This window comes from Lolium perenne, chromosome 6 (genome assembly GCF_019359855.2).
Source record: "Lolium perenne isolate Kyuss_39 chromosome 6, Kyuss_2.0, whole genome shotgun sequence".
Lineage (NCBI taxonomy): Eukaryota > Viridiplantae > Streptophyta > Magnoliopsida > Poales > Poaceae > Lolium > Lolium perenne.
Window position 1 is genome coordinate 71867676 of NC_067249.2, and position 12506 is coordinate 71880181.

Below are 12506 nucleotides of genomic sequence, written 5' to 3' on the forward strand. Positions count from 1 at the left end.
TGGTCGGGAATGATGGATTCCTAGGGTTGCTGGCGGCTAGGGTTTCGGTCATGGCGACGAAAAGAAGAAGAGAGAAGCTCTGGGTTTCCTCCTCGTATTTATACGATGTCTGGCGGTCGTCGTTGAGAGAGAGTGGTCAGCAACGGCGGCCGGGACGTGGCTCTCCTCATCGCGCTGGCGTCCTCCCGCGCGTCGTCTATGGCGAAGACGAAGACGATGACTTCGGCTTCGATCTTATCCAGGCGAAACGGTACGTGGGCTGGGTTGGGCCGTCTTCGTGGGCTGCTCGTGGGTTGGTTCGGACGACGTGGACGAGCTGCTGCTAGGATGCTCAATGGCCAGGTAAGTCCTTTTCCCTTTTTTTATTTTTATGTTTTCATTTTCTATTTTGTATTTTCAGTTTTAGAATCTAGTTTGAAATTCAATTCTCTTTTACATATTTTTCTTATTTGATTTTTACCAGAATTCATCTAAATCACTTTAGAGTTTATGGTTGTTTATTAGAGAATTTAATATGAATGCTAGAACATTGATTGATTAATTACTATTGGGATTTGAATTAAGTATCCCAATAGGTAGGATTTTGGAATACCCAATTTGAAAGGTTTAAATTATATTTGAAAAGTCCTTTCTGATTACCTAGTAATAGATAGGACTTTAAGTGGGATTTCTTTGGAGAAGTTAAATTACAAAGTAGAATTTATATTTCAAATTCTTATTTAAGAATGTGATCTCTTGCCTATTATTTTATGTGCTTATTAATTTGATAAGAATTTGGGAATTATGTCAAAACTTCCCAAAGTTATTACTATTTTTATCCTTTGGTAAAATCTTGAAATATTTAGAGTATGTAATATTCTCATTATGGTTTGGTCTTGGTTATAAGGATAAATGGTTGATCACTACACATATGGTTTTAATTATAAAATGTAGCACAAGGTTTTCTTATGTTCAAGAATTGAAGCATAAGATATTAATGAGAATGCAATTCTAGGTTATAGAGATGGGATGACACCATATTGCATTGGTTAGGGTTTAATATCCCCTATCCATGATGAGGTGGTTACTTGCTTAATGGTTGTTGTTCTCCTTTAGTTACTAAGAACTTGAGAATTAGTTTTACCTTATACCAATAGATTTCTATTAGTATCCTAAATTTAAGATTAAAGTAACTAAAGTGGTTATGGTTCTTTTTATAGTTAACTTTGGTTATATGTATGAATGGTTTCTCACCATATAAAGTATAGAGTTCAACTCTAAGGTTTTCTTGTTTTCTTTAATTGAGGAATAAGTGAAATGTAGATAGGGTTCTACTTATGATCACCAAGTGATTCACAAGTTATGATTGGGGTATAACCTAGGGTTGCTTACTAATGATCTTCCTATAACTTCATGTGGTGAATGACATCTACTTATCATATAGGGTTTAACTTATCCTCACATACCTCAAGAGCATGATCATGGTTTAAGCATGATCAACTTGTTCTTAATATCTTCTACCTCAAATCCTAAGGTTTATGATCATTACTCAATTTATAATGATCAAGGTTTGGCTTCCTAAAGTATTTCTAATGGAATGGGTTTTCACTTCCATGATCAAGTGTTGTCTTGATCAACTAGGATATAGCTCTTCTATTTTACTTTCTAGGATGGGACTACTATGGTTACCTCACTAATTTATATTCCCGGAGAATGCCTGAGATAATAACTTATAGTTTTACTTAAGGAATGATGATTTAATTATTAGGACATATGGATAGTTCTCTCCCTTAAGTTCAAGTGTTGCCTCAATTAACTTGAGTGTAGCACCATAGCTTGAGCTCTCTTTCATAGGAATAGTTATTCTAGGGTTTATGGTGTATTCACAATACCTCAATAGGTATCAAGTCTAGACTCCACTTGGGTATCTTGGTTGAATTAATCTCCTCCTTGCTTTATCAATTCATGGATATGATATTATTCCATGTGATATTAGGTTATCTCATTACTCCAAGGGGAAATGGTTTACAACCTGATACTTTAGTTCAATGGTGTCCTTGATTCTTAAATAGGTATAGCTAAGGTTGGTATAAATGGTCTCTCTCATTTGGGAAGGAATTCAATGGTAACCTAAGGTTAGGCTCCCTAGAGTTTGATGTGATCATCAATATCTAGGTTTAACATAATTAGGTCCTCTCTCTTGGGAATGTCTTGAAAAATACTCTAGGTTTCCTCTTGAAGATGATGATTTGAATACTTGGATGTATATCCAAGGTTTAGCTTAAGGTTTGTCAAGGCTTCTCTAATAAGTAATATAGAACTCTCACCTCTCTAGGTTTGATGTGTTTTAATTTGGAATAGAGAAGAATATATATTTCTAGAGTTGATCTCCTTGTCATGTTTCCAATAATGAAGTAAAATGAATACCATGAGGTTCATGGTAGGATCATGGATTGGTTTAGGACATAGAAAAGATAAGTGAAGAATGGTTTCTCCATTTTATTGTTACTTGGTTTCCAATTAAATGGATGTTCATATGTTATGGCAAGGAATATCATGTTGTGACTTGTGAGCTTTAATAAGATCAAGTAGTTGATCCTTGATTAATAAGTTCTTGTGTTGATTTTAATTCCATTTGATCTAACCCCTTAGATCAAATTATCTCTACCCAAAACAAGGTTTTAGCAAAGTCACATTGAGGTTTATAACGCTTGACTTGATGAGCTACTTCAATTCCACCAAGGTCAAGTGAAACTTCAGTTACTGTGACTGTTTTACTTTAAAGCGCAAAAATTCCCCAGATTTTCTATGCATGAATGCAATGCACACATCTGTTTCCTCTATTTTTATAACCCCATTACCTGGGATATTACAAACGTCCTCTTCTCCCGTAGTGTTAAATTTATCTTTACTATATTAAATATCTAGAGGTGGTGGTACGGTTGGTTGGTACGTCGGGCCTTCCGCTCCCACCCTGAAGGAAAAAAATCGACGCGATCCGCGAAAGAAAACCGGCGCGCTTCAGATCTCCCCGATTTCTGGAACCACCTTGCCACCTTGGAGGCCCATCTTTCCCACGAGCATCTTCTCACCCCCTTGCCCCTCGGCGACACCTCCTCACCCCCTTTCTGGCAAGGAGCCGCCGCCCCGACCGCATGTCGCGTTAGTCCCGCCTCCGCCTGCAGAGGCACCGCGAACCATGCCCAGACTCGCCCCCATCACTCCAAGCTTGAGAGAACCGACGTCGCCGCCTCGACCGTCCCCTCTTCGCGCAGATCTCCTTGGACACGGGCGGCGGCAAGCCGGGGATCGGGGCCGCACTGCATCTCCTCTCGTGAATGTCCGCGACGTGGCCTGAAGGCGGCAAGATTGTTAGCCCAACTTCCGGCGCTCATGCGACCACCCGTTTTGAGACAGATCCTTTTTTTCTCCGTCATGGAATGGAAGCCAAAGGTCAGCAAGTTCTTTTGAGGATATCCGCCCTGTCTTCTCCAGTAGCCTGTGTTTAGGACAAGCTAGCTTTTCTGGTTCTGTTAACCTTCTTCGTAACTTTTTAGGGATTAACTTGTTCGGTTGTTCCACAGAATTTGTTAGTTATTACATTGCTAGACAAATAACCAAAGCCAAGAGTTGATAAATATTGTTAAGATTTGTTCAGATGTGGAGGTTAACGGTGACGAGTATCTGAAAACAGACATGGATGAGCAATTCGTATCCAGGTGCTGCTGAATCCAGTATATAATGTACACGATTGCTGATATAAATTGCCATTTGTATCTCTATTTATTACTCATATCCAATTTTCGAAATTTATTTCTGCCAATTATTTCTTAGATTACTGATTCTTTAATTTAGAATTAATTTCATTCAGTTCGTAATTTCTCTTTTCTTTCAAGATGACAAATGCTATAATTTAAATCCATGGATTCTGAAGATGAGCGAATATCAGTACTGCAGTTATCTCGAAGGACCAGAATCATATGCTGGTAATCACAGTTTGCATTCCCTATTATTTTTAGTCTTTATATCTAGTATAACCATCATTATTTTTGTAAATTGTTAAACCGACCTCAATCATCAGAAAAGTACTAGGAAGTGTGCGGCGCGGCGCATGCCGCGCCCGTGCTGTCTAACAGTGTGGGAGGAAGGTTTTATTGTTGATGGTTGTTATCGTCTAATAAAGAGGAACACTGATAGTTCATGTACCTTTAATGTTTTTTAGCAGAATGATGTGGCGCACGCCGCGCCCGTGCTGTCTAACGGTGTGGGGGGAAGGTTTTATTGTTGATGGTTGTTATCGTCTAATAAAGAGGAACACTGATAGTTCATGTACCTTTAATGTTTTTTAGCAGAATGATGTGTGCCTGTTTGACGGTGTTGTTGCATCGGTGGGTGGCGAAGTGTGTTGGGGTTAATGTTTATGGTCTACGTGATTTATAGTTTTCAGGTATCTTTATTAATATAACTAGCAAAGTGGCCCTCGCAAATGCGAGGGCATCATCTAAAGTACGATCTAATAAACCAATTGATGATTTCATTAATGTTTCTATATTTGTGTAGGTAACACTACATTTTCGTAGGATTTTGGTATAACAACTTATATGTATTAATTTCTATTGTATTTGTGGTCATTGTTTCATGAAGTTCATCATCGTTCTGCCATTTCCAAGAAAGCAGAATTAAGATCCTTGTGTGTTCCTATATGATTTGGTAGGCCGTGTGTATATGATATTTGATCAGTATGCTGGTGTAATCGGTCTCACTATACTATAGGCATCTAACTATATAAGTCTAAGAGATGGTTACACCATATACATATTTGGAAATACCAATAATTGAAGCATTTTCTTACTACTTTCTATACATTATGTGTGAAATGAATAAAAACATGGTGGTACTCTTTGGACCCGGTAAAGAAGCAATTTGTGTGACAAGTACGTTCATAAGCAGTTCGGTAAATTTAGTATAGAGAGGGTCATTTGCTTTACCAAATGATATGTTGTGATTGTCTAAGGTCCAACTAATGCATGTATTTAGATGCTACTCACACTCTGTTCTCTTAATTTACAATGATAGGATAACATGAGAGAAAGCATCTTTTTTCTATCAATGCATCGAAACGCAAGGCTTTTGCATTTTTTACGAAAAAGCCTTACCAATGGATTTTAAGTCAAGCTGGTAAATTATAAGGAAATCATTACTTCCACCAGGATACCACGTAAGCTCAGAACTGCAGGGAGGAGAGAATAAAAAGAACTTTCAGGTTTCAGCATTACAGCATAGCTACAGGTGGCTTTACCTGACCTTTGTTAGAGAATTATAATGACAAATATGAAATATGTCAGCATGGAAGCAAATCTTTCAACTTTTGTAACAGTCACTTGCCTTAGCTAAACCTTTATTCTAAAATTGCTTTTGTTCAGATACATGATGGTCTTTGAGCCCGTGAAGATATCCAAGCTTATATGAGTGAGTTTCATCAGTAAATTAGGTAAGCAACATAGCACTTCAGGCTATCAAGATTTACCTAACCTTGCAGCCTCCTTATGATGTTGCCGCTGTACATGCTCTAACACTAAACTTCTCTCCACGTTGCACCCGTGTGGTGTTGGTACTGTTCTGTACCTGAGATGCCATGGGTCGTCCCTGAGCTCTTCACCTTCCTCATTTTCGGCAGTACCGTTGCTACAAGGTTGCGCCTTGCAGCCTACCCGACATGCTTATCCACACAATCTGCAGCATCTTTATCATGCCACTGATTCCTTAGTCTTTATGTTTACGTTTGGAGTTCCATCTCATAGCACAATAGGAGAAAACTGTAAAGTAATGCCTTAGTGTTCTGCAGTACAACTTTCAGTTTTATCAACTGATGTAACGAAGCCCCTTTTAATATGTAAAATCTTTTCAAACAGCAAGGGTAAATTCATATTTATTAGATGGTAATGGGACATACACACTGAAAGAGATAATTAGCGGGACTGTATCCGATGAACAAACCTGGAGCTTGCAAGAGATATGCAATTGCCCGACTCTACAAATCCGGGAACCTTCCTTAGGAAGTATATATGCCTTTCGAGCCATCAATTCTCGAGACGACCAGGACCACCGTATTGTACATGAGATCTGAGATGAGAATACCATCAGCTCCCAATCACCATGGTGATAATTGCTAAAGAAAATAAATGTAAGATTGCAGCTTGACAATTAAATCCGTGTTTTACATCCAGCCTACTGAGATATCTTGATCCTTATGATCTGGCAAGAATTTTTAGGCGCCTTTTCCAGTCAGGGGGATTTATCTCAGATATGCAAGAACGTCTCTAGATATTCTGATCTGTAGCAATGAAAACATGAGAAGGACTACTTTAGCAAGAAGTAATGCATCTTGCCGGCAACCGCATGAAGGGCATGACCATAAGAACTGAGATGAGAATACCAGCAGCTCCCAATCACCACGGTGCTAATTGCTGAAGAAAAAATCAATGTAACAGAATCGGAAGTGTTTAAGTATTACTTCCATCTTCACAATACACATCAATACAGTAATTCATATGTTCAGCAAAATAAATATGTCAACTTATAATTGCACGCAATGGTGTATACAAGGGGAGTAAACAAATTATGATTGAAGTGCTCGTACAAAACAAAAGATCTGCAGAACTTTTTTAGAACCTTAAAATAGAGAACTAAGTTTTTGTTACCGGCGGAACAAATCAACTAAAGTGTACGTAGATGGATCTCCACTCAAAGATCAACCTGAGTGCATGTTCCATGTTAAGATCTTGACAATAGACACACGCGTTGGATCTAGCGGACTACGATGGCTGCTTTTCGCCACGGATGGAATGGCGGAGACCAGAGAGGCCTCCTAGCAGGTATGCTCTAACAAAGGCAACACAATTGCCAAAGGTTGGGAGGTTGTGCTGGAGCCATCTTGGCCTGCGCCGAGAGGAACGGAGGAGGCCATCTAGGAGACACGCATGAAGAAGGCAAATACGGCGGCGGCGGTAGCTTAGGTGAGAACTTGCCAAGAGATCGGAATATGGCTACTACCGCAGCATACGCGAGGATACAACTGCGACTGCGCCATACGTATACGCGAGGGCATGCTCTCGGTCTCTCGGAGATCCTAATACAGAGGCGACGGCGCCATGCGTATACGCGAGGGCATGCTCTCGGTCTCTCGGAGATCGTAATATATAGGCGACGGCGTCATGTATGTACGCGAAGATATGTACGGAGGTAGAAATACAGCTTCTCCGGCGCCGTAAGTGACGACCTTCTTTGTGGAATGGCGGAGACCAGAGAGGCCTCCTAGCAGGTATGCTCTAACAAAGGCAACACAATTGCCAAAGGTTGGGAGGTTGTGCTGGAGCCATCTTGGCCTGCGCCGAGAGGAACGGAGGAGGCCATCTAGGAGACACGCATGAAGAAGGCAAATACGGCGGCGGCGGTAGCTTAGGTGAGAACTTGCCAAGAGATCGGAATATGGCTACTACCGCAGCATACGCGAGGATACAACTGCGACTGCGCCATACGTATACGCGAGGGCATGCTCTCGGTCTCTCGGAGATCCTAATACAGAGGCGACGGCGCCATGCGTATACGCGAGGGCATGCTCTCGGTCTCTCGGAGATCGTAATATATAGGCGACGGCGCCATGTATGTACGCGAAGATATGTACGGAGGTAGAAATACAGCTTCTCCGGCGCCGTAAGTGACGACCTTCTTTGCACACATACAAAACGCATGCATCCATGAAGCAAGCCTTCGAGATTCATCCATCCATCCATTTTTTTGCATAGCAACAGGCAAACGCTGTTCTGCATGTACGTATGCATGCAAATAGGGCAGCACCTTACGTGAGAACTTGTGTTTCTGAGATTAGAATATGACGGCGGCTGACTCTTTTACCTAGATCGGTTTTTGGCCTTGTCGCTGGCGGCGGCACGCCGGTTGTGCTCTTCATGCGATGGATTCCTTCCAGTTCCACTCCTTGTTCCTTGATCCCTATGCATTGATAGAAAATCTATCTGGTGGAAAAAGCATGACACAAGAAATTAGGCTAGGTTTTTCTGAGGGAAGGAATTAGGCTAGGTGGTGCTACGTCCGGCTATGTTGTGATAAAAAGGGAAAAGGGTAATCTAATATAAGATGAAGAGGTACGTGGAAAATTAAGTAATGGCATTGGTGGGTAATTTCTTTTAACTCTATTTTCCATAAGTTTTTTTCTATAATCTATTGGTTGTGGTTTGTTGAGGTAGTAAATCGAGGGTCAGATGTTTCTGATTTTTGTGGTAATTTCTAGTAATTCTTCTTTTTTCTGGTTAACCCGTAATGTACTTTTAATATATAATAGATAAGATGCTAGCATAGCGGGTATACTTTTTTGGCCTATGTTCATGTGTAGTTCTTTATGTTGCTAAGTTATGGTGTCTTTAGAGTGGATATGAGAGACAAAGCATGGATATTACTGTCACGTAGGAGATGCAGATCAAGCGTACCAGCAAATCGAGAACTTTGCTTCGTGACGGTCCATGAAGGTATTCCTGAGTTTGTGAGTTTGAGCAAGTAGCTGAGAAATATATTGGCTAGGTCTTGTCAGTACTCTTTAGTGCAGAAAATGTCTTTTTGTTTAGTAAAAATAACTGCGGTGTTGTTGTGACGTATGTGGTTGTTTGTTCGTTCTTTCTATCCCAGAGTGTATTCTAGTGTAGAGATTGAAAAAGTTACCAAAAATGTTTGTGATATATAGATAGAGATAGTGGATAAGTAAGGGTCTGTATTAAAAAAGTTTAACACGTGGCTTGGAGTTCGATTTTGTTTTCTGAAAAACTGCCGAAGAAACATTTACCCTTTTTTAGGCCCATTTAGATTGTAATGTGCCACTGCCGATGTGCCACTTTTATGTGAAACTAGTAATTGTGCACGTGCAATGCACGTGTAATCTTAGGAAATCAATCAAAGTAGCAGATGCAGCCCATTCTCACAACAACTACCAAACAACAAAATTCAGTCTTATACATACAAACCTGAAGGCAAAATTCACGGATTGGTTCTTGCTATTTGAAGTATCATCTGTTTAGTTGGAAATAAACAGCAACAGATTACAAATGTGCAATGAACTTGAGAAAGAGAATATCACAAACATACGCTTTTAAGCAACAATCTCCTATCGGCAAAACTACACTTCTGTATTCTATAATAATTGTAGTGTAATCTGTGGAGAATTGAGTAATTGCTACAAAGTGAGATTTTTTTCCTTCTTCTGATTGATTTAATATCATCATCATCATCATCATTATTTTCCTCCTGAAGGTTCAGAGCGGTTCTATTCTTTTAATCCGCAGCTCTTGTTTATTTGGTCGAGACTATTGAGCAAGTTTAATCAACCTGAGGAAATAAATGGATTGGATGGCATGCACTTTTGGCCAAACTAAATTACCCCAAGCCCATGTAATGGTACAATAAACGTACTGTTAACATTTCAGACATGCAAAACTGTGGATGACTCGCAGCGTCTGGTCCATATTTGTGTCGACACTTGAGAGTAGACCTAACAGAAGCAGTTTGACAAGCATGTCAACCCAGATCAGTATTTACATACTGTGTATAAACAACAAATCTGTGGTTGAGCGAAAGTATATCTGTCTAGCAATTAGAGCATCTTACCTGCTATATGTGTATCTTGCGCAACTACTATTCCTGGCGCCATTTACACTTGCAATATTTATTAGGTTTCGATGGCAATCAAGCTTCTGGGCCACTACTTAATTCAGCTGTTAGATGACGGGTGAAAGGAAGATAGCGCAAACACATATAGTTGACGCTTATGTCAACAGTATATCTGATCATATGAAAGAGGCAGACTTACATTTTCAGCGCAATAATAATAATAATAATTCTCAATTGAAACTTGTTGGCGTACTGAAACCTGCAAGGCACTATGATCTAAACATGTGACCGTAAAGAATAAAGGTCCAGAAGAAATATAACTCTTGGGAGATATTGAAGTGGAACAATAAGTAAGAAATTTCTATAAAATCCAATGTTCTAATTATTATTTTCCAGCCAAGTTTCATTGATGGAAAAACACAGCAGCGAACAACAAGACTGAGAAAAAAGCTAAACCACCAAGGCAAGTATCAGCCCCGTTCTCAAGCTGTATAGACCTATACATATAATCAAATGTATATGGGAAGATCCTATTTCAAAACCTGGCAACATAGCGGTGCTGCAAAACACAAACATGCTTATATCAGAATATGATAAATGAGCGATATCAAATGATATGTTCAATAGATGCAGTAGGAACACTGAATACTAATAATAATTGACCGGACTGAAGGAAGAACAAACCTGTTTCATCCCTCCAAGACATCCCTGTACACAATATTCTTCGTGCTTTTTCCAGTGGGATCTATGTCATTATTTGGCTTGGCCAAAATCCGAGTGGTCTGCCTTGACACACCCCTCGACAGTGCAACATAAAGCTGGCCATGCGAGAATACAGGTTCAGGGAGGTAAATACCAACAGTTGGAATGGTTTGCCCTTGGGCTTTGTTGATGGTCATAGCAAAACTCAACCGTATGGGGAACTGTTTCCTCTTGAATTTGAACGGAAGTGAAATGTCATCCGAAGGCGACAAAGGGATCCTCGGTATAAACACTCTATCTCCAGCATGTTGTCCACCAACAATCTCTGCATCAATTGCATTATCTTGAAATGCTCTAATCATTAATCTTGTTCCATTGCACAACCCGTTGTGAGGATCGAGATTTCGGAGAAGAATGATAGGACAATTGACTTTGAGTTTCAGAAGATGCGGGGGCAGGCCATTTGGAGTTATGGAGTTTAGATAGTCAATTGGGTAGTTATTGCGTGCATCATCTTCGACGGAGTCAAAGCTATAATATACCTTTTCTTTTCCAGGAAACCTTTCAATCATCTTTGTATTTAGATTGTCCACATGTTCATTCTTGGTTGAAAGAATGGCACGTGAGCTCATGTAGGATCCAGATGCGGCGTTTTCATGAAGCGATGGGAAGACATCTTCAATAAGCTTGTTCACTGGTTCTTCTGTAGAAGTGTAAGGAATAACAATGTCATCCGGAAGACGCACATAATCGCCACCGATCGTCTCTTCTGTTCCATTCCCAATTCTCAAGAGGTAACTGGAGAACCACGGGTCAGTTTGTGCCCTCATATTACGCGTGAGACGTATCTTTCTAATCTTCTCCCATAAATGAGACCTCCGTAGTGTGGCGTCAGTGATCTGCGCTCTTGTCCCACGCGTCACCACTGGAAGGACCTGCCTAAAATCTCCTCCAAACACCACAACCTTCCCACCAAAAGGCAAATCACATCCCATGATGTCTTGTAGGGACCTATCAAGTGTCTCAACTGTTTGACGCTTTGTCATGGCAACTTCGTCCCAGATTATCAAAGATGCCTTGCGGAGCAGATCTGCGGTACCACTTTGCTTGGTGAAATTGCACATGCTGCTATCTGTGAGTTTAATTGGAATTTTGAACCTTGAGTGGGCGGTGCGTCCACCAGGCATGATGGATGCCGCTATACCAGATGTCGCTGTTGCAATAGCTATTTGTCCTAGTGAACGAACCTTAGCAAGAAGTGCTTTGTACAAATATGTCTTTCCCGTGCCACCTGGACCATCAACAAAGAATACCTGGCTCCTTTTGTCAACGACGTGAGAGAGTATTTCATCAAAACCAGCGCGCTGCTCAGTGTTAAGAGATGTATACAAATTTATATCTTTTTTGTCCGGAATGATCGACATCTCCTCTTGAACCTCTCTCGAGTAACCAATTGAACACCCATCATCTACCGGATCCAAATCTGGGAGGCCATAACTGCCAATATCCTTCCCCATCGAATGCACCAGATCCCTAATGTCTCTAAGGACCATCTGCTCTACTGCGGCCTTGTTGGGATGGTTAGAAGGTAGTCCTCAGACATTGACTCGAGGTGCTTCTCCCACAATGATCGGATGTTTGTCGCCTCACAAAACACCAGAATAGTTGCAAATAGCCTTCTTAGAGCACGTGGCATTTGGAAAGTAGCAGACTCAGTCAAGCAGTCATCAAGTGACTTGTCGGTCTCTATCAGACCTCTTTTCTCACACGCTTCTCTGAAAGACGCGCACAACTTTCCATGCACAGTCTTCAAATTTTCATATGATGTTGCACCTCGAACATGATTCATAAGTATTCTTAGGAAGTACCTTTCACCTTCAAAGGATTTGCATACACAATTCTCCCAATCTGCCCCCGGCCCTTTAGTTTTCTTATCTGCCATATCTTCTTACACTTAATCCAACGATAAAATTCTGGGAACTCTTTGTACAAGAAGTTCCTCGCATAAGGGTCCACCTTGTTCATCTTGAAATATTGAGTGAGCATGGTGTTGGAAGAAGAATCCCGACTGATAACATCCTCTAGATTATCACCCTCCTTGAATGTGACAGACTGCATATTTTCCAAATGAAGTTGAAGTTGGAGAACCG

The 12506-nt window shown here is 40.5% G+C and overlaps 1 protein-coding gene and 1 long non-coding RNA gene across 2 annotated transcripts; both read right to left on the minus strand.

The window, feature by feature from the left end:
- Positions 1–9987: 9987 nt before the first annotated feature.
- On the minus strand, positions 9988–10677 carry LOC127307660 (uncharacterized). The gene is made up of 2 exons (XR_007855701.2): positions 10339–10677; positions 9988–10213 (listed from the first exon to the last, which is right to left on the minus strand). It is a non-coding gene; the product is annotated as an uncharacterized lncRNA (long non-coding RNA).
- Positions 10678–10710: 33 nt separating this feature from the next.
- LOC127310402 (uncharacterized) lies at positions 10711–11873 on the minus strand. The gene is made up of 2 exons (XM_071822185.1): positions 10899–11873; positions 10711–10722 (listed from the first exon to the last, which is right to left on the minus strand). Exons 1-2 carry the CDS (start codon positions 11871–11873, stop codon positions 10711–10713), a joined length of 987 nt encoding a protein of 328 aa, XP_071678286.1.
- Positions 11874–12506: the final 633 nt, after the last annotated feature.

Excerpts from the sequence above, each read along its gene's own strand:
- LOC127310402 (XM_071822185.1), bottom strand. The coding sequence starts at position 11,873 with ATGGGGAAGGATATTGGCAGTTATGGCCTCCCAGATTTGGATCCGGTA.